General features: G+C 36.3%; 2 protein-coding genes across 7 annotated transcripts in view; both read left to right on the forward strand.

Moving 5' to 3' along the window:
- The window catches only part of LOC128218102 (general transcription factor 3C polypeptide 1-like), a 303630-nt gene extending 294259 nt beyond the window's left edge, over positions 1-9371 (forward strand). For all 5 annotated transcript variants that reach the window (XM_052925645.1, XM_052925643.1, XM_052925648.1 and 2 more), the window contains exons 44-45: positions 2239-2326; positions 4364-9371. In XM_052925645.1, coding sequence (XP_052781605.1) covers positions 2239-2326; positions 4364-4506 — 231 coding nt within the window. In that variant the 3' untranslated portion in view covers positions 4507-9371. The remainder of the gene's footprint in view (positions 1-2238; positions 2327-4363) is intronic.
- Positions 9372-10537: 1166 nt separating this feature from the next.
- The window catches only part of LOC128216660 (hydroxyproline dehydrogenase-like), a 30252-nt gene continuing 17212 nt past the window's right edge, over positions 10538-23577 (forward strand). For both annotated transcript variants that reach the window (XM_052923280.1, XM_052923281.1), the window contains exons 1-4: positions 10538-10811; positions 11095-11282; positions 11809-11935; positions 20989-21156. In XM_052923280.1, coding sequence (XP_052779240.1) covers positions 10578-10811; positions 11095-11282; positions 11809-11935; positions 20989-21156 — 717 coding nt within the window. In that variant the 5' untranslated portion in view covers positions 10538-10577. The remainder of the gene's footprint in view (positions 10812-11094; positions 11283-11808; positions 11936-20988; positions 21157-23577) is intronic.

The raw sequence follows: 23577 nt of genomic DNA on the forward strand, positions 1-23577 counted from the left end.
TTGTGTACTGTAGGTTGTGTAAATTGTCACGTGTAGGTCCATTACGAACCATGTGTTGTTAGTTGCAGTATTATGTACTGTAGGTTGAGTAAATTGTCACGTGTAGGTCCATTACGAACCATGTGTTGTTAGTTGCAGTATTGTGTACTGTAGGTTGAGTAAATTGTCACTTGTAGGTCCATTACAAACCATGTGTTGTTAGTTGCAGTATTGTGTACTGTAGGTTGAGTAAATTGTCACTTGTAGGTCCATCACGAACCATGTGTTGTTAGTTGCAGTATTGTGTACTGTAGGTTGTGTAAATTGTCACTTGTAGGTCCATCACGAACCATGTGTTTTTAGTTGCAGTATTGTGTGCTGTAGTTGGGGTAAATTGTCACTTGTCGGTCCATTACGAACCATGTGTTGTTAGTTGCAGTATTGTGTACTGTAGGATGAGTAAATTGTCACTTGTCGGTCCATTACGAACCATGTGTTGTTAGTTGCAGTATTGTGTACTGTAGGTTGTGTAAATTGTCACGTGTAGGTCCATTACGAACCATGTGTTGTTAGTTGCAGTATTATGTACTGTAGGTTGAGTAAATTGTCACGTGTAGGTCCATTACGAACCATGTGTTGTTAGTTGCAGTATTATGTACTGTAGGTTGAGTAAATTGTCACTTGTAGGTCCATTACTAACCATGTGTTGTTATTGCAGTATTGTGTACTGTAGGTTGTGTAAATTGTCACGTGTAGGTCCATTACGAACCATGCATTGTTAGTTGCAGTATTATGTACTGTAGGTTGAGTAAATTGTCACTTGTAGGTCCATTACGAACCATGCGTTGTTAGTTGCAGTATTATGTACTGTAGGTTGAGTAAATTGTCACGTGTAGGTCCATTACGAACCATGTGTTGTTAGTTGCAGTATTATGTACTGTAGGTTGAGTAAATTGTCACTTGTAGGTCCATTACGAACCATGTGTTGTTAGTTGCAGTATTATGTACTGTAGGTTGAGTAAATTGTCACGTGTAGGTCCATTATGAACCATGTGTTGTTAGTTGCAGTATTGTGTACTGTAGGTTGTGTAAATTGTCACTTGTAGGTCCATTACGAACCATGTGTTGTTAGTTGCAGTATTGTGTACTGTAGGTTGAGTAAATTGTCACTTGTAGGTCCATTACGAACCATGTGTTGTTAGTTGCAGTATTGTGTACTGTAGGTTGAGTAAATTGTCACTTGAAGGTCCATTACGAACCATGTGTTGTTAGTTGCAGTATTGTGTACTGTAGGTTGAGTAAATTGTCACTTGTAGGTCCATTACGAACCATGTGTTGTTAGTTGCAGTATTGTGTACTGTAGGTTGAGTAAACTGTCACTTGTAGGTCCATTACGAACCATGTGTTGTTAGTTGCAGTATTGTGTACTGTAGGTTGAGTAAATTGTCACTTGTAGGTCCATTACGAACCATGTGTTGTTAGTTGCAGTATTATGTACTGTAGGTTGAGTAAATTGTCACGTGTAGGTCCATTACGAACCATGTGTTGTTAGTTGCAGTATTATGTACTGTAGGTTGAGTAAATTGTCACTTGTAGGTCCATTACGAACCATGTGTTGTTAGTTGCAGTATTATGTACTGTAGGTTGAGTAAATTGTCACGTGTAGGTCCATTATGAACCATGTGTTGTTAGTTGCAGTATTGTGTACTGTAGGTTGTGTAAATTGTCACTTGTAGGTCCATTACGAACCATGTGTTGTTAGTTGCAGTATTGTGTACTGTAGGTTGAGTAAATTGTCACTTGTAGGTCCATTACGAACCATGTGTTGTTAGTTGCAGTATTGTGTACTGTAGGTTGAGTAAATTGTCACTTGAAGGTCCATTACGAACCATGTGTTGTTAGTTGCAGTATTGTGTACTGTAGGTTGTGTAAATTGTCACTTGTAGCTCCATTACGAACCATGTGTTGTTAGTTGCAGTATTGTGTGCTGTAGGTTGAGTAAATTGTCACTTGTAGGTCCATTACGAACCATGTGTTGTTAGTTGCAGTATTGTGTACTGTAGGATGTGTCAATTGTCACTTGTAGGTCCATTACGAACCATGTGTTGTTAATCGCAGTATTGTATACTGTAGGATGTGTCAAATGTCACTTGTAGGTCCATTACGAACCATTGTTCGTTGTTAACTGCAGTATTTTGTACTGTACATGTAGGTCCTCTTGTAGGTTCATTATGTACCATTGCATATTGTATACTGTAGATCCTGGAGTGTCTTGGGTGTGTTCGTAGAGAGTTCCTGAAATGTCGGAGGTCCACACTCTTCTCCTTGCCATCCACACCTGTACCAGGTAGGTTCATAAATATCTAGCATGTAAAAAATATGAATTTGTTAAAATTAGTTCTCTTACCATCCTCACAGAGATATATTGTATTTGTTAGTTTTTGTGAGTTTAAAGCTGAATAAATTTTGTTTAAGTAACTTTTTACGAGTTTTTTGTGTGGAAACAGAAGGAGAGAAACATTAAGTTCTGCTTTTGTTTTAATCCATTTCAATGCCGGCCCATTTCAATATATCATGTATATCAGAGTATAATATATGATGTTGCAATCTGACATTTGATATGTATGTTGAATAAAAATAGTTAAAACTAAACAGAAGAAACTTTTATTGCAACGTTTATTCCTTTTATAAGTGTATACTGGAGTACATAGTGGCCAGGGTGAGCTTTTCCCACCTTCCGGCCATCCATGCATGTAGTGTCCATCAACAATTGCTTCAAATGACATTTCCTCCTAAGCCCCCTGCCCAATTTTGATGAAACTTCACTGGGATGTTCCTTGGATGGTGTTCTTTCCAAATTGTTCAAAACAATAAGTTCCATGCAGAACTCTGGTTGCAATGGCAAATGAAAGGAAAAAAAAAGTAGCCTATAGCTTAGATATTTGGTGTGTCTAGTGGTCCTCTTCTAAGTTTATTCAAATTATGCCCCCAGGGTTTTTTTCATTTCGAAACCTGTTGGCTCGATATTCCAGAGACCAACCAAAATACTTTAAGCTTCGAGAATATTGAGTCTAGCAGGATTGCTTAGGCCTAAAAAAATAAATTGTGTGGTTCGGGTCACCCGACCCTACCTGGACAATATCGCCGACCCTACTGTAACACCCAAGATGAGTTTCGAAGATGTAGAGATAATGTTTTTGTTCGAGCCGGGATCTGTATCCAAGATTAACATGTCAACATCCGACAAGGGGCCATGGACCTGTTTGTATGAAAAACAGCTGTACAATATTCCTGTCGTACAATTTATCGGGAAATTCTCTGACTTTTCGCTCTTCAGAGTAAGGTATATACAATGGAACAAAATGTCTCTGGATAATAGTATAGGTTTTCCTACACATAGCATTGAATGCCGGTCTAATTTTAATATACCCCACCCACCACTGCAGGACAAGGCATGACCCATTTCACTTGTCATGTTGTCAGATGCAATCATAAAAAAATAGTTTAAATAAAATAGCAGCAGAGCAAACATACTACTAGCATAGAAAGGAAATATAAAATACTGGGAGTTCTGACATAGGTTGGTGCCTGACAAAATGTGACTTTCTTTTGAACTGGGACTGAAACCTGGGTCTGTTGCCATTTGTACAGTTTATAAATTATTCCTAACTTTGCTTCTTGGAGAACGGCAGAAAAATGTTTTTGAGATGCTGAAGCAGGTCAGTATTGTCACATTTAATTATCAATATGTTTTGCTTTCGGAAGGTGTGTGACGAATGACAACAAAACTGGCAATGACACACCACCTAACTGCAGCAATGTCCTTATATAACGGAAATTCTGTTGAAAAGGGACAAAAACAAACCTGTACCAAACTAAAAAAAAAAAAAATCCCGACCTACCCTACCTATTCTTGGGGACCATGTTACCCGAACCACACAATTTATTTTTTTAGGCCTTACTGAATGTGTGTTTTTCTTTGATACATAAAAGAAAGTCTTCTTTACCTTGTTTGTTATCTCTGCAAGAGAAGAAATTTATAACCACTACAGCATTTGACATTACTCGATTAAGTTTAATCCCTAGTTGCATTGCCATAAACCAATAAACTCATTCATTCCCATAAAAAAACAAAGGTCTCAAACTTCACTCAGGTCAGTGATTTAGAGCCACGATGGCCCTCTTGTTTGCTGTATTACCACACATTATTGTTGAAAAAGCAAAAGCAGTAGACTTCTACTTCAACACCTGAATATTGTAACAGCAAAGGTGGAGCCACATGTTTTCAATATTCCCCTATGCCTGTTTGTAAATTTAAACGCTTAATAAAATGAGTGTGATTGTTGCTGTTGTGATAGTCATCATAATTGTTCTCTCATTTCAGTGGAGACGGAGGGTGACGACACAGCTGTTTACTTAATACCCACTGAAAACTGCGTGGAAAGGCTTGGTCAGTTTGCTCTTACCTTCTATCCCGGCATCAGCTGGCCGCACACGAGCTATGCCAATGACGAACAAAGCACTTGAACCAACCAACACCAAATGGAGTAGTGCGCTACATATATCACAACTTTCCACTAGCAACTTAATGAAGACGAGAAAGTAGACACAGATGTTATAAACAGTACTGCTCAGGACACCTAAAAAATTAGAGATTTGCTTGAAATATAAGATTCAATCAAAAGATGCATAATTTATTTGCCAGGTTAAGACTGCATTGGTAGGAAAAAAACATTGTTGCTCTATTTGTTCAGAGCATGAATATGTGCAATGTGTACATGTGTAATGCAGGAATACTAGTGTTTGATATAATGGCTTTTGTTGTGGAGGTATTGCCAAGGCAATGTAAGAAAGGCATTTATATCATGTGTCATCTTTTGTCTATACTTACATCTTTGCACCTTGTTGGTGATATTTTTATGCCCCCCTAAGAGGGGCATATTAAAATTGCACTGTCCGTTATGTTAATATATATTAGTGGACAAAGCCAGGAAACTATCATACCTATTTAACACCTTTGCTTTTATCATCCCTGCCCGAACTGAAGGCGTTCTGACATTGTCTGTTATAATGTCTGTCAGTCCGGCACTCTTTTTTTCCCATATCTTGGTAGGGATTGGTCAGATACTATTTTAACTTGGTCAGAATGTTCCCCTTGATGAAATCTCGGCTGCTTGTAAAAGTGGGTGACAAGGTCAAATCTTAGAAAATTCTTTGGAACACTATAGACATTATATTGGGTCCAATATTCATGAAACTTAATGAGAATGTTTCTCTTGGTGAATAATTGGAAGTCACTTGGTCAAATCCAAGAAAAAATCTTGAAACATACTACAGTCAAATATTTCTAAAACTTAAAATGTTTTCCTTGATGAAGTCATTGACTAGTTTAAAACTGGATCACAAGTCAAAAACTAGGTCAAATTTTGGTTTTGATTGTTCAATCTTTGGTCAGAATGTTTCCCTGGATGTAATCTTGGTAGACTCTAAAAGTGGGTCACATGGGGTCCAAAATTATGTCAAAAGGTCAAATCTTAGAGAAATCTTGGGAACAAACACGGGGTCAAAAACAAAGCTACTAGGTTAAATTTTAGAAAAAAAACCACTAACACTACAGAGGCCATTTTTTGCGATATCTCTGGTCTACACTATGAACAGTATTTTATTATTTCAAACAGACTCATATTTCATATCCAACATTCATAAGAGTCCATTACTCTTCAGCCAATTTTCATGATTTGGTTGGATCCAACATTTCACCAAAACTTGCATTCTGAAGTCCTCAGCCATTTTCCATGGAAAAAAACCTTGGATGTTCATCAATAGAAGTTATTTGTAAATTTTAAAAAATGGTATAAATCAACGTATTTAAGTATTATCTGAAGTTTAAATTGATATCCAGTGCATAATTGCATAATAATTAAGATCCCCAAGAGTAAAGTCATTAAGTTTAACTGCTAAATTGAAATTTATAAGCGTTCTATTTGCACCTTACTTAAACTGTAAAGATTTCTGATTTTGTAAACCTTCCATATACATCTTAGGTTGTTTTCGATGGAAAATGGCCGAGGAGTTCCGAATGCAACACTTGTTTTCCATTCCATTTATTTTGCCTTATCAGGCAGGAGATATCAATCCAACAACTTTGCTTATTTAAATTAGAAGTCCACTATCAAATGAATTGCAGATAATGTTTCTATATTTTTTGCAATATTTCTGGTCCAATCTTCATGAAACTTACACAATATACAATATTCTTTTTAATTCAAATAATTGCAAACAGACTCATATCCAACGTTCATAATAGGCCATTACCTTTCAGCCATGTTTCATGTTTCATAGGAGCATTTCACCAACATATGATTTACTTTGCCTAATCAGGCATGGGATATCAATTCAACGAATCTGCTTGTTTGAATCAGTAGTCAACTGTCTTATGAATTGTAGAAAACATAATTTTATAAGCTGATTGTTTCTACATTTTTCCAATACGGTAGTTCTTGTCCATTCTTCATGAAACTTTATCAGAATGTTTGCCTTGATAATATACTTTATAAGTTTGAAACTGTCTAATGTGGGGTCAAAAACCTATGGTTTCTAGGTCAAATCTAGGTTCATAAGAGTGTGTCACTCTGCAGCCATTTTTCATGTTTCAGTTGGAATATTTCACCAACGCTTGATTTCCAGTCCATATACTTTGCCTAGTCAGACACTGGGAATATGATATCAATTCAACAAATTTGCTTGTTTAAATCTGAAGTCCACCGACATATGAATTATACAAAAACATGCAAGAAAAAAACCTCATATGAATAAGTCAACATCGTGATCCAATTTCATTTTATTTTTGTAGTAAGTAATTGTAAGCAGCTGTTAATGTATCTTTCTGAAAGTTACCGGGCTCGAATTTCTCCAAGTATCTTATTTCAGTTAGCAATATTACTTGCTTATAATTGATTTTACATAATGAAGAGTAGTTTGGCATGGTTATCTTTAACATAATCTCCTATAAAAGTCTCAAAATGAGAAAATATTCACATTGTACAAACAGTTTTCACAGTATTTTGATGCATTTATTGTTTTCCATGCTATCCATTTTAAAATATACCACAAACTTCTTCACATTTTTTTCAAAATCAGTTTTAACAAAGGACTCTGGTTATGTTCTAACTAATCCTCTGGTATATTGCTTCCTTATATCAATTCATTATCAACAGTAGCTTGAAGGAGGTATTTTCAGCATTATGTTGAAAAAAATGCATAATTAATCGATCCATATGTTTTGTTTTATTAACTTTGGATTATCAAATGCAATATAAAAAGCATTTTGACTAGATGTTTTGCATTAATCTTTTTATTTAAGATGTTTTGCAAAAGAAACTTATTAGATTGTGTAGATAAAATAAATATAACCAGAAATATTCCATAAATTTAAACATTATCAAAAGTGTCCATAACACAATATCTCAGAAAGGAAAAATTCTTGTGATTTTGAAGAACTTCATGCTTAAATATTGAAATTAGGGATGCAAACGAATGACAAAATTGATACTAGTATTCGAATATTCAGTAATTCTTTCGATAGAATATTCGATCGATTACCAAAATACATGTTTTAGAATTTGTCGTTTACCCTTATTATTATTCGCAAAAGTAACAGCCGTGGAGCATTTTAACTCTTCTTTGTGGTAGCCAGTATGCGCGGCGGACCCTGATTTCCTCTATTATGAGGTGCTGAAATTCCCCATTTTCAGAAACAAAAGCAACACATTTTGAAAAATCAAAAAACAAAATTGAATAATATCATTTCCACTGCCTTCATATTTGTAAACAATGTGATGAATTCCTGGTCAAATGGCGTTATGCATCAATGGAGGGTCTTTCCGTAGAACGAGCAGCCTCGTTCTGAGATAGACCTCTACTTAATATAAATATCATGGACATGGAGAACCCAAACAAACTAGGAAACTAGTAATATCATAAAACAAAATCATATGTGGATTTTGACTCTTCTAGTGTTCATCAATAGAGGAAATATATCCTAAAACGCTATATTATACAGTTTACTGAAAGTAATTGAAATTGCTGATTGTCTTATAGCGAATTATTTAATATTGCGGGGACTTTTTCTAGTACCGACGATATGTCCCTAAATGACATATGACGCCTATTTAGTGTATTGTCAGTACATTCACACCTCTGGCATTATGGCCAATCGTTGTAAAAACAAGACAAACAAAGTGTATTCAATGCAACAACGATATAGGCAAAAGGGTTATTATTCTATTTATTCAATAACAACAAAATCGAGTATTCAAATACCGATTTTGACATTCAAATACTGAACGTTTGATCGAATATTCGAGTATTCGTTTGCATCCCTAATTGAAATTTATCTGTTTCTGATAATAGTCTACAATGCTGGTGCAAACTAAGCCTCCAGTTTTTTTTTCTTTTCTTTTTTCTTATTTTCTTAATCTTGTACTTTAAAATTTATGGTTTGGATGGAGCAGATAATGAACATTCCTTATACATACACTTTTCAATGGCATGTCAGAAATAGAAAAGGTTTTAAGTTTTGTTATAAGTTTGTTTATCAAGTAATGCTATAAACTGAGAGTATTTTTTCACAACACATGAAATAATTCACACAACAATAGCTTTAGAATGTTAATCTCTTAAATCTAGAATAATAAGTAAGAGAAATATCACAGGCTCAGAGAAATATCAAATGGCCATAGCTGAAAAATCTTAATCACTTTAGATTATGAATAGGAGAATAGTGTACATAACTCATTGGAAGAAGTTCATTTAAACAAAGATAATCAAAGCTGTGGCCAAAAACAAATTTGAATTTCTGTTTGCTCAAGTTCAAAATAATTTTGCAGTTACATAATATTAATACTAGTCAAAATATGAAAGAATTGCTTTCATGCAATAGCATCAACAAGCTGTTGTCATTGACAGCGACCACAAAAATGAAAAATACTTGTAATTCAAAACAAAATACACAATACCACATCTACTATGTGGTATACAGTGGCCTTGTATAGTGGCCTGTGGCGAGTACCATCCAATTGTACTTCATATACCCGAATGGTTTTGTGTATCGCTGTTAAGTTTTGGTCATAACAAGCTGCAGCCAGTACGTTCCTGACCTAGTTTAAACACATCATCGATTTACAAAGTATTATGTATACATTAACATCGAAAATAAATACCTGGCTCCATTCCATGTGAAGGGTTTTCCTAAAAACATTTTCAGTCATCAATGTTAGCAAAAAGCTCGACTACATTGAATGTGTAAAACATGAACTATATAACTTCTACCATTGATTGTGTCATTATGTATATATGTAAGAACTGAAAAATAAATTTACCTCTTAATGTGACCTTGACCTTCGTAATAATCTGGTTTCCCAAAGCAAATTAAATTGGCAGTGTGAACATTACAATGTGTAAAGGAGTTGAATGGTCTAGTAGTATGTGTCCACCTCTCACCCAAGAGGTTGTGGGTATGATACCCACCAGGGTGGGAATGGTCTAGTGGTACATGTCCGCCTCTCAATAAAGAGGCTCTGGATACAATGTCGAACAGGGTGAGAGTGGTTTAGTAGTATGTGTCTGCATCTCAGCCAAGAGGGTGTGGAAACAGTCCGCATCTGCCGGGTGAGAGTGGTGTAGTAGTACATGTCAGCTTCTCACTGCAGAAGTTGTGGTAATGATCCAGGGTGAGAGTGGCTTAGTACAAGTGCCCCTCCCGCCCAAGATATTGTGGATACAATTCCCACCCGGATGAGCGTGGAGTAGTAGAACGAGTGTACGTGTCCACCTCTCACCAGTGTGAGAGCAATGAAGGAGTAAGTGTCCCCCCTCTCAACCAAAAGCTTGTTGGTATAATCCCCACAAGGGGACTTCTCTCATGTCCTCTCAAAATGGACATGGGTTCTTTCACTCAAAATGGACTGATTTTTACCAAGAATGGATTCGAATGCTGTCAGCTTTTGCCTCGACCAACCTAAAATAAATCTGTATAACAGTGAATGAAGTTTGATCTTGACCTGTAGAGTATGGACCAGGGTCTTTGGCAGAGCTCCTCCAAATAATATTTTAAACGTGATAGCCTTGTGCATTGTCATATCAGAGGTGCCAAGAGTGAAAAGACATTTATTATGGTTTGCATGAAGGAGGTTTGACATGTGTGCCCCCATGGCCTTTGAGGTAGGGAGGAGGGTCTCTGGTGCTTTTTGAAGCATTGCCGTTTTAAGATACAGCTACGGGTTTAACGCATGCCAGTGCCCAACTTAGTGGTGCTTACTTATCTCTTAGCGCTGTTGATGCAGCTTGGAAAAGAGCTTGTGGCTCTCTTGGATGCTTGATTTGAAACGCTATTCGCGGGATTTCTACGGGATGCGGTCGACTGCGGTTTGGTCAGCATGTATGAATGCTGACCAAATTGAAGCATTCACTTTGTGCAATAATGATTCGTTTTACGAACTATTTTTTAAACACCCCTTTAACAATAGGAGGGTGGGGTTATTTCTAAAGGCAAACTGAGCATAGGGCGATTGTTAACGACATTAATTTATGATATAGTCATGCTCCAAACGCGCCATATTACCGCAAGTTTGTTAAGACGCGGTGTTGGTATTTGTGCCGTAAGATCTCGACGGGTCGGGACGACCGACGGCGCTGGCGCTTCAGTCGACGACAGAAGTGTGCCGACGGAATTCAAGAATGTGTTTGCCGACAAACCGACATCGGAAATTGTTCGTGCGCTGTTCGTGTTCAAAATGTGCACATACGACGTTTTCGTGCGGAACAGCTTGCAAGTAAGCAAACCATAAAACTCGGATTTAACCGTCCTGGATTTTAATTAAGGCTATCAAATTCAATCGAAGCAAATTTAAACATGATATAATTTCCATTTCTTTAGACATTATGAAAACGCAATAGCAGGAATCAAAGTTCCGATATATCCGACCTGGAATACCAGATCCGTTCCAAATATGCAGACTGTGAAAATTCACAAGGAATAAAATAATCTAATAAGTCTAATTAGTAAAGAAAACTGTAATTGGTGCTACTGTATTTCGAGTGTTTTGCCGTTTGCAGCTGATGACCATTGGTGAGCGGCTGGCAGGCCGGCGGCTGTTCATGTGGACCATGCGGCGTACGTTTTACGGTCAGTTCGTTGGCGGGGAGACAGCCGCTGAAATAGAGGCGTGCAAGGCCGCCCTGGAGAGTGCTGGGGTCCGGGCCATCATGTGCGTCCCCATAGAGGAGGACACCGATGCACATATGTGAGTCGTGATCCAGGAGGGGTCTCAGACCTTAACTGACATTCTAAGTAGCAGTATGCTTTATCATGCCTTTCCACCTACGTATTATTGTTTTTTAACAAAATTAATATCGGATTCCAAAAATGGTAGGACAGTGGTTAGAATTTCATCAAAGGTGTATCATTATGGTTAAACCATTTTAGTCTTATTTATATTTATTTTATGATTTTGAGGCTAGCCCTTACACTATGATGGAATCTAGCACTGATGTACATGCTCATTTATAGTTTAATGTCGCATGACACCTTCTGGCATTAACACAACGATTTACAGTATATTATAATTTCTGAAATAGATGACATGGAGTAAAATCGTAATGATTAAGAATGGGCGGAGTGAGCGTAGCGAAATGAGTGGTAGGAGGCGGATCTTTTAACACACGCGAAATTTGAAATTCTTAATGATCAAGCTTAGTAATTAATGATTCCTGATCTGCAATGCCATTGGCTGATAATATAAATTGTATTCTAAATTTTGTTCATGGAAGTGACGACATTCGGTACGACGGAGCCCTGAAGACGATCATGGGAAGTGTCCGCCTCGCCGGCCACGCGTGTTCAAAACTTCCGGTCGCCCAACTGAAACTCACCGCCATCGTGCCCGGCGCCACATGTGTTCGAATAATTAACCTTACAATACTTTATAAAAATGATATAATTGTAGAAGATAAAATCATATTATTTTGATTACTTTCTTTTCTATAAGCTTGGCACTACTTCAATGATTATATTTAGAACAAAAGTAAATAAATCTCTTAAAATTTCTGACGGACCATAATCACTGTGCATAAACGAGACTGTATAAATGCATCCGGTTATTGCGAGATGATTGCAATGGTGGTAACATCGACGGTTTACACGACATTCTAAAAAGGTATTATTCAGGGTCGGGGGTCCAAGATTTGATGTTAGAGGGCATACATGCCATATCCCCCGGCGGGGGGAAAAATCCCCCGGAATTTCGATCCATCCCCCGGTCTCCCGCCGGGAGAAAAAAATCCCCCGGAATTTAAAAAAAAAAAAAATTTTTTTTTTTAGAAATTTTACATCAGGCAATAATGACAAAGTAAGTGAAACCACAGTATGTGAGTGAAACTGAATGTAAAGAAACAACTCCACAAGGGTGAAATGCCAAAAGGAAACTTTTACAACAAGTGATCAATTAATTTGTAGTAATTATCAAAGGCAAAGATATATTACTATTTTGGAAGGAAGAAATTAATAATATTTATTCTATTCTCTTATTGTCTGAAAGTCATCAAGCTGATAGAATTAAGCACATTTTTTAAAAGACTGTAGGAAGGTACTTGCCTCTAAAAATACTTTAAAATTTCGCCAACTTAGACCTGCTAAAAAAATCCCCCTGAATACAACCAAAATCCCCCTGAATTTTCAGCCTTTTGAACAAATCCCCCTGAATGGTCTCCAGAAAATATGGCATGTATGAGAGGGGCGTAACTTAGGGTCGTAGCCTTTTGTCCTGCGCCGCTCCCGCCGAACCAAAGTAAGAAATAAGGGACTTCTCACCGACGAGAGGGTACATTTTTTGCGGTTTCATTTTAAAAATTACAAATGAATGTAGTTAAAATCATTTGTAATGTTCTTTTTGTGTGTTTAACATTATGTTTTGAATGTGTATTTTCACACAGTCCCATTTTTTTGCCATTAATTAGATTTGAGACATGAAAATACAAACTTATTACATACGTATGCCTTTCGTATTCATATCATGTATTGCAATAACACAACTGATCATTTGTATGATTATAGCGAGCATAACATGTATGGGCCCTTTATTGCGATTTTCTGCATGATTTCAGGTATTAAGACAATACGGTTGCGTTCTAAATTGGTTATTTTATCAGCTAAACTGAATAATAATCACTGTGTGGGAACGGACACCGGATATAGCTCAAAAAGTGATAAGTAAACAGACAATTATGCAGTTGTTTTTCTTTACCAGAGGTAAGATCTTGCTGCGTTAACCTATATCTACCGTATCCATAAATGAAACAAGTGTTTGAACTAATGCTAAACTTGACCTATGGCATACTTTTAAGTGATTACGATTTAGCAGACCTCGAAAAACGTTTCTTAAAATCTGAGATTATCACCTCAAAACTTACAGAATTTCGACAAGTATTGTTATTTTTAGGAAATATATCGAATAAATAAAAAATCTGAATTGAAGGATTTCACAAGCATAAGCTAAACTATTTTTATTGTAAGAACTGGGAATGTAACTTTTAAACTGTTAAAGATATGCCCTTAGAAATGTTTACAGTACTGTACCGGGGATAGCCTTATTATGTACGGAGGATAGTTTCAAAGTTGAGAAATGTGTCCTGGTGCCCATGTAAAATGGGACAAAAATTGATAGTAACACTGTTAATATACAATATACATGTATGTCTATTTCGAACTTTCAAATAATCTGCAAAAAGTGAAATTTGATAAGAAATTATTGACCATAAACATTTATGTAAATGTCACTTCGATCGTCCTAATCCCTCATCCCCATGTATCTAATGTTACAATGCATGCACCTTTCAATCGTTTCTAAAGATTTTTCGTTGCTTTGATTAGATATCATACGATAGGATAATACAATACATATATATCATTTCCTTTTATGAACATACTCGTTTTGTTTAAGGAATTATATTTTTTACAAACAACTTCAGCAATAATTCCGTTCAAAATGCACAGCATATCACTTCAGTCGACGTATCCCCATGTATTTAAAGTTGCAATGCATGCCCCTTTCAATCGCTTCTAAAGTTTTTTTGGTTCTTTGGTTAGATATCATATGTAAAGCAAGTTTTATTAACATACACGTTTTAATTGTTTAAGGAAATGATTTTATTTTTACGAGCAACTTTAGAAATAATTCCTATCAAAATGTAGAGCTTATCAGATGGTCGTTTTCCCGCGGTGAGGACAAACATAGATTATCGGAAATTGTCTGTTCTAAGAATGGGAACATGATTGTGCTTTTTCAAGTTTCATTGATAAATAAATGTTATTTATTAATTCTGTGTTATGTATGTATCTGTGTAGAAATAATACTAGTGCTGTTATAAATGCTTTGCACTCTTTAGATTTTTTACAGGTTAAATCCGAACTACTTTGCTTCATCAAACGTATGCATAACTCGCTGTCGTATCAGGGCATGTGTGTTAGAATAAATTGGACGCCTTATGTCCAAAACTATGCCAAGAATAAACCGGAACGAAGCTATTACGCAAAAAAAAATGAAAACATCTTATTAGAAAAGTATACGTCGAAAAATCATAGAATGAATATTATTTTGTTATTGTATATAGCAGGCAAATGGCTATTTATACTTTGCGGAACGGAACGAAACGGAACGGAACAAACATTGAGGCACCACACGGGGCACAGCATTTTTTTACTAATATGTAAATATATTAAATAATAATAATGATATATTGAAACTGCCTAGCGAACAGTCGATCAAGGGCTTTTTCGAACTGAACCATCTGAAAACCCACTTCTAAATGGATATTTAAATCTTCGGGACTGCAAACAGTTGTTCCGTTTCGTTCCGCAAAGTATAAATATCCCATAGAATAATGATATTCTATGGAACGGAACGGAACAAGATTTATTTTTTCTTGTCAATGGAATTTTTCATCCTGGTATATTACAGGTACACGAATTTATTACATGCAACCTAGCTGTTTTAAAAAAACTATGTTCTTGACTTAGTCAATATAGGAAATCCTAACGCCATAAAATTTATATATTTAAATGTTTTGCACTTGTTGCAGTAATTTAATATTTATTATTCATATAAACTGACGAATGAAAAAAAAAATGAGTAGACAATCTAAATATTTTTTGGCGATATCAGGACCTCTTTAATATGTATCGAATGGCCGTCATATCCAGTACACTCATTTTGTATTATATAAAATTCTAAAAAATATTAATAATCATCGTAAACAAATTAAATTTGAAAACATGCTTGCCATATATAAATTGATATTACATGCACTAATAAAGTTGAAATATCACTAATACAGTCGGCATTGTGTACAAACCATGTCTTCAACTTTATAAATTGTGATTCCGTTTCGTTCCGCAAAGTATAAATATCCCCTAAGATAATGATATTTAGCGGAACGGAACGGAACAAGATTTGTAGCTGCCAACTTCCCTACATGAATCAGAGGAGGAGGACAAATGATGTCAGACTAAATGTCTTATCAAATCGGCACGGAGAACATTGCCCGCCCAAGGATCGAACTTAGACACCGACGCTCCTACTTATTGATCTAAGCGGGTGGGTTGGAAACTTCTATAATTATCGTAAACAAATTCAATTTAAAAACATATAATTTGAATGTGCATGCACTAATAAAGCTGAAATACATGTATCACTATTACAGTCAGCATTGTGTACAAACCATGTCTTCAACTCTATAAATTGTGATTCCGTTTCGTTCCGCTAAGTATAAATATCCCCTAGGATAATGATATTTAGCGGAACGGAACGGAACAAGATTTGTTATTCAATATCCATTTCCTCCTTTATAATGCTTGTATAAACTTCACATATAAATAATCATTCATGATGCATAAACAAAATCGCAGGCTACATATCCTGCTAATGAAGACTCGTCACTTTTAGAAATCACAACATATAAATCAAATACAGAAATGTGGAACTCATATAACACCGTTTTCAACAGTATTTCAGTCATGTAACGATGGGCAGTTAACCTAAACGGTGTTCCTGGATTCTGTACCCGTACTTACCTGTTCTCCGCAAGTAACTGCCAACTTCCCGGATCGAACTTGCGACTCTGCGACCCGAAGACCGACGCTCTTACCTACAGACCTAAGTGTGCGTGTTGGAAACTATATCATTATCGTAAACAAATTAAATTTAAAAACATGTTTGCCATATAATTTGAATGTGCATGCACTAATAAAACTGAAATATCACTATTACAGTCAGCATTATGTACAATCCTTGTCTTCAACTCTATAAATTGTAATTCCGTTTCGTTCCGCAAAGTATAAATATCCCCTAGGATAATGATATTTAGCGGAATGGAACGGAACAAGATTTCCCCTAGGATAATGATATTTAGCTTACGGAACCGAACTAGATTTGTGACTGCCAACTTCCCCACAAGAATCAGAGGTGGAGTACAAATGATGTCAGACTAAATGACTTGTCATCTTCATGGAAAACATTGCCCACCCAAGGATCTAACTCGCGACACTGATGCTCCTACCTACTGATCTAAGCGGGCGGGTTAGAAAGTTATATAATTATCGTAAACAAATTAAATTTGAAAACACATTTGCAATATATAATCTGAATATGCATGCACTAATAAAAGTTGAAATATCACTTTTACAGTCGGCATTGTGTACAAACCATGTCTTCAACTCTATAAATTGTGATTCCGTTTCGTTCCGCAAAGTATAAATATCCCCTAGGATAATGATATTTAGCGGAACGGAACGGAACAAGATTTGTTATTTATGACTCATTTCCTCCTTTATAATGCTTGTATAAACTTCACTTATATATAATCAGTTATCCTGCTATCTAATCTTAGGAGCGTCGGTGTCGGTAGTTCGATCCTTGGGCGGGCAATGTTCTCCGTGCCGATTTGATAAGACATTTAGTCTGACAATATTTGTCCTCCGCCTCTGATTCATGTGGGAAAGTTGGCAGTTACAAATCTTGTTCCGTTCCGTTCCGCTAAATATCATTATCCTAGGGGATATATATACTTTGCGGAACGAAACGGAATCACAATTTATAGAGTTGAAGACAAGGTTTGTACACAGTGCTGACTGTAATAGTGATATTTCAGCTTTATTAGTGCATGTAATTTCAAAAAAAAATATATGGCAAACATGTTCTCAAATTTAATTTGTGTAAGATTAGATAGTTTCCACTTTTCTATATATGATTAATATGTTGTCATTTCTAAAAACAAAGTGAAGAGTCTTCATTAGCAGCGCAGGATAGCAGGATAACTGATTATATATAAGTGAAGTTTATACAAGCATTATAAAGGAGGAAATGAGTCATAAATAACAAATCTTGTTCCGTTCCGTTCCGCTAAATATCATTATCCTAGGGGATATTTATACTTTGCGGAACGAAACGGAATCACAATTTATAGAGTTGAAGACATGGTTTGTACACAATGCTGACTGTAAAAGTGATATTTCAACTTTTATTAGTGCATGCATATTCAAATTATATATTGCAAATGTGTTTTCAAATTTAATTTGTTTACGATAATTATATAACTTTCTAACCCGCCCGCTTAGATCAGTAGGTAGGAGCATCAGTGTCGCGAGTTAGATCCTTGGGTGGGCAATGTTTTCCATGAAGATGACAAGTCATTTAGTCTGACATCATTTGTACTCCACCTCTGATTCTTGTGGGGAAGTTGGCAGTCACAAATCTTGTTCGGTTCCGTAAGCTAAATATCATTATCCTAGGGGAAATCTTGTTCCGTTCCATTCCGCTAAATATCATTATCCTAGGGGATATTTATACTTTGCGGAACGAAACGGAATCACAATTTATAGAGTTGAAGACAAAGATTGTACATAATGCTGACTGTAATAGTGATATTTCAGTTTTGTTAGTGCATGCACATTCAAATTATATGGCAAACATGTTTTTAAATTTAATTTGTTTACGATAATGATATAGTTTCCAACACGCACACTTAGGTCTGTAGGTAAGAGCGTCGGTCTTCGGGTCGCAGAGTCGCAAGTTCGATCCGGGAAGTTGGCAGTTACTTGCGGAGAACAGGTAAGTACGGGTACAGAATCCAGGAACACCGTTTAGGTTAACTGTCCATCGTTACATGACTGAAATACTGTTGAAAACGGTGTTATATAAGTTCCACATTTCTGTATTTGATTTATATGTTGTGATTTCTAAAAGTGACGAGTCTTCATTAGCAGGATATGTAGCCTGCGATTTTGTTTATGCATCATGAATGATTATTTATATGTGAAGTTTATACAAGCATTATAAAGGAGGAAATGGATATTGAATAACAAATCTTGTTCCGTTCCGTTCCGCTAAATATCATTATCCTAGGGGATATTTATACTTTGCGGAACGAAACGGAATCACAATTTATAGAGTTGAAGACATGGTTTGTACACAATGCTGACTGTAATAGTGATACATGTATTTCAGCTTTATTAGTGCATGCACATTCAAATTATATGTTTTTAAATTGAATTTGTTTACGATAATTATAGAAGTTTCCAACCCGCCCGCTTAGATCAATAAGTAGGAGCGTCGGTGTCTAAGTTCGATCCTTGGGCGGGCAATGTTCTCCGTGCCGATTTGATAAGACATTTAGTCTGACATCATTTGTCCTCCACCTCTGATTCATGTAGGGAAGTTGGCAGCTACAAATCTTGTTCCGTTCCGTTCCGCTAAATATCATTATCTTAGGGGATATTTATACTTTGCGGAACGAAACGGAATCACAATTTATAAAGTTGAAGACATGGTTTGTACACAATGCCGACTGTAATAGTGATATTTCAACTTTATTAGTGCATGTAACATCAATTTATATATGGCAAGCATGTTTTCAAATTTAATTTGTTTACGATGATTATTAATATTTTTTAGAATTTTATATAATACAAAATGAGTGTACTGGATATGACGGCCATTCGATACATATTAAAGAGGTCCTGATATCGCCAAAAAATATTTAGATTGTCTACTCATTTTTTTTTCATTCGTCAGTTTATATGAATAATAAATATTAAATTACTGCAACAAGTGCAAAACATTTAAATATATAAATTTTATGGCGATAGGATTTCCTATATTGATTAAGTCAAGAACATAGTTTTTTTAAAACAGCTAGGTTGCATGTAATAAATTCGTGTACCTGTAATATACCAGGATGAAAAATTCCATTGACAAGAAAAAATAAATCTTGTTCCGTTCCGTTCCATAGAATATCATTATTCTATGGGATATTTATACTTTGCGGAACGAAACGGAACAACTGTTTGCAGTCCCGAAGATTTAAATATCCATTTAGAAGTGGGTTTTCAGATGGTTCAGTTCGAAAAAGCCCTTGATCGACTGTTCGCTAGGCAGTTTCAATATATCATTATTATTATTTAATATATTTACATATTAGTAAAAAAATGCTGTGCCCCGTGTGGTGCCTCAATGTTTGTTCCGTTCCGTTTCGTTCCGTTCCGCAAAGGCAAATCATAGTATTTGAAGCATTAGCAACGCGAAACCTGAAATACAACTATTTTGACTTTCAGACAATCATATTTTTGTTTCTTATATCATAAAAGTAATATCAAAAATACACTATTATAAATAAGCGTGTTTTAGGGTCACACCAGGTTATAATAACAAACCCTGCAGGCGATGGGACACTTGCGGTCGGTAATAATTTCTAGAACATCTTGGGCTAAAAACTCATACTCGGACCGCAAAACAACTAATCTATTTTTTAGGATTTCGTCGTCATTCTGCTAAACATAGAGGGCATTTAGACAAAAAAATGGGTTAAAACGACATGAAAAGAAGTAGTTCTGTGGTCTTAAGACTACCTGCGCGCATGCTGAACGCAAATAACGCGAGGAAAGAAACAACCCAACTTGCCGGTTGAATCGATGATTGACTATTTTCGATTGTATTTTTTTGCCCCACCAATCAATTTTCGACTGTCATCGATCACCGGAACTTAACATAACATAACAGTAGTTTATCACTAGAAACATATGCATGCACAAGGTAAATATCATTTATGTAATGTTACTGACTGTTGTCCAGAGTTAAACCAATAACATGTGCTAAACTAGAACTCCCATGTAACCATTGAAATCAACTCGCAATATCCGGATGCATACAGGCTAGTTAACACACTGAACAGTTTTACCCGGCTGCTCAGTTCGTATACTTGAAAGGGAAGTTTAAAGAGGTAACACACGGGGGCATAGAGGTGACATACGTTAATGCGTAGCTCGTTAAAACGACTAAACAACCTTCTCGTTCATACGACTTAAAGGGACTAGACGCAGATGATGCATTGCAACAACAATAAATTGTCAAAAAACTTTAAAAAAAATAGATATCGTTTGTGTATATCGGATTGGTGCATCACATCGCTTACGATACTGGGGTTGTCTACCACGTTATCCCAGTAAATTTAAAATAGCGTCATTATACAAAAAATGTATGTATCTGTACTTAGACAGCGACAAAATATTCGTTTAAACATGTAAATTGATGTATTATCGGCCTCATACTAGTTCGTATTGACAAGTCTTGTTTGGGGAAATACTGTATTGGCCGAGTTTGTGTGACCATCTGGCGTAAGTCCCTTTAATATCTTGCTTAAACGACTAATTAACGTATCTCATTTAAACGGCATAGTAACTTGTTAAACTGACTTACGAATGTCGTTAAATTAAACCATCTCCGCTATCCAAAGCGAATTAACTTGTCCGATTGCATAGGTACAAGACAGCTATAAGAAAGTACCGCTGTGCAACCCCTGTAACGATAATCCGTCCATAAAAACACTTATTGTGTACTAGCTGAACAATTGGGTATTTGAACGCATGCTACACCCTGCCTTTTATGCGTGTATCATCTTCAGGGCGAATTGAGCGGCTGGTTGGCGGACCCGCATGCGGCTCGCAGGGAGCTGGAGGCGGTGGCAAGTGCCCTTCAAGGAGGACATGTGCACCTCCAGCTATCCTGGCGGAACGGGGCGCACTTGCGGCACCTAGAGGCCGGTGTACACAGGTTCCGGGAGGTATGCCAGGTACGGTGAACTGTTCAGTTGCATGTTTGATTATTTTTCAAGCGGTACATTATCCATTGTACCAATTTCAGTTGGCTCTTTCACGGTTCTGACTTCTAAAATTACCTTGATTTTACGGTTTAATAAATGAATTTAGAATAATTTCCCTTAAGTAAACAATTGTTATCCTTTATTAATACAATTAAAGTTGTGCTTAAATATTCATATTTGCAATTGCTAAATTAGGGTTGTAACTTTGCTAAATTGCCAATTGCCATGTATTTTATAATATGTATTGGTATTGAAGAACATCAATCACTACGTACATAACAAATCATAATAGTATTTGATCTGATGGCATGATTAAATCATTGTCACTCTTATATTTACAAATATAATGAGTTACTTTATTGTGTCGCCTGACTATGCGACATATAGTGGTTACTTTTGTCGGCGGCGGCGGCGATGGCGGCGGTCGCGTCCCGTTTTCACTTGTTCTGGGCATATCTCGTAAACTATTAGTGGTATCAACTTGAAGTTTCATATGTAGATAGATCTCATTGAGGGCAATTGCAGAGCAAAAAATATGTTACTCCTGCCTCCATATTTTTAGAGTTATTGTCCTTTGTAAATTTTAATGTTTAAAGTTTTGTCCGGGGCATATCTTATAGAATATGAGAGTTATCAACTTGAAACTTCATATGTAGATAAATTTGATGGAGGGCAAGTGCAGTGCACAATAACAGTTACTCTTGCTTTCTTAGTTTTAGAGTGATTGCCCTTTGTTGTAAGCCCTTTGTTGGGGTCCGCGTCCCGTTTTCACTTGTCCGGGGCATATCTCGTAAACTAAAAGTGGTATCAACTTGAAATTTCATATTTAGATAGATCTCATTGAGGACAAGTGCAGTGCTTTATAACCGTAACTCTTGCTTCTATATGTTTAGAGTTATTGCCATTTGTTAATTGTCATGCTTAAAGTTTTGTCCGGGGCATATCTTGAAGAATGTAAGAGGTATCAAGTTGAAACTTCATAGTTAGATAGATCTCATTGAGGGCAAGTGCAGTGCACAAGAACCGTAACTCTTGCATCTATATGTTTGGAGTTATTGTCCTTTGTTAATTAACAAGCTTAAATTTTGTCAGGGGCATATATCGTTAACTAAAAGAGGTATCAACCTGAAACTTAATATGTAGATAGATCACATTGAGGGCAAGTGCAATGCACAAGAACCGTAACTCTTGCTCTCATATTTTTAGAGTTATTGTCCTTTGTAAATTTTCGTGGTTAATTTTTGTCCGGCTTAACGTTGTTACCTTCATTTCAAATGCCACCTACACTCGAAACTTTAATGGCAACATCATTGTCTATAAATGAATAATATGCCAATCTATAACAGCTATAATGTCGACAGTAAAATAATTCGTCAGGCGACACATCCGCCTCGCGGAGTTCTAGTGTTTTGTTTAATTATCGATTGAAGATTGTGAAAATAATGAAGAATAGTTAGTCAAAAGAGAGGGAAAGCAATTGTTCTCGGAAGATGAAAATATAATTTATAAGACAAAGGAGTTATAAATTGATTTATATTAAGCACTTATACATTTAAATACTCAACGGCAGGCAGTCAGGAGTTGGTCAGCGTGGTGTCTGGTTGTTCTTATTTCAATTAGTGTAACATAACCTGTTTACACTTGAAGCGTGGCGGAAGTTGCGCAGTACGTCATTGCAATTTCCAAGCCCACGCAGATGATCAACAAGCAGCTTCGCTGTCGAATATTTTTCCTCCAACCCACCCCACCTCCTTTCTGCCTGTTCAACTTTGTATTATTGTGTTAATATTGTACATTTAGAAAGGACTTTTTTGTACGCCCAACTTTATGGGACTTGTTCTTTTTATTTCACTCATAATCTCAATTATATAATAATCATACAATACATATTGGCTGGTGTAAATGCACCAGCCCTTTTCAATCCAATAGCTGTTAGTGGTTCTTGTCCCATAAACGAACTCCGTTTGTGAGAGCGCAAATATAAAATAAACGATGGAAAAGACTCGTTTTGGGCATGAAATGGTGAAGTTCGAGTACGGTTAGGAAATATTAATATAAATCCATATACATATTGTGGATGTACTTAAGTTCTGTTTTTTCTGTACTTTGAATTAAAATTATAGAATTCCAACATAACCTCTCTGTGGTTCTGTCAGAGTATACACCACTAGTCTCTGAGGTTCTGTCAGAGTATACACCACTAGTGTTTGAGGTTCTGTCAGAGTATACACCACTAGTCTTTGAGGTTCTGACAGCGTGTAGACCACTAGTCTCTGTGGTTCTGACAGCGTGTAGACCACTAGTCTCTGAGGTTCTGTCAGAGTATACACCACTAGTCTTTGAGGTTCTGTCAGAGTATACACCACTAATCTTTGAGGTTCTGACAGCGTG

This window comes from Mya arenaria, chromosome 14, assembly GCF_026914265.1.
Source record: "Mya arenaria isolate MELC-2E11 chromosome 14, ASM2691426v1".
Lineage (NCBI taxonomy): Eukaryota > Metazoa > Mollusca > Bivalvia > Myida > Myidae > Mya > Mya arenaria.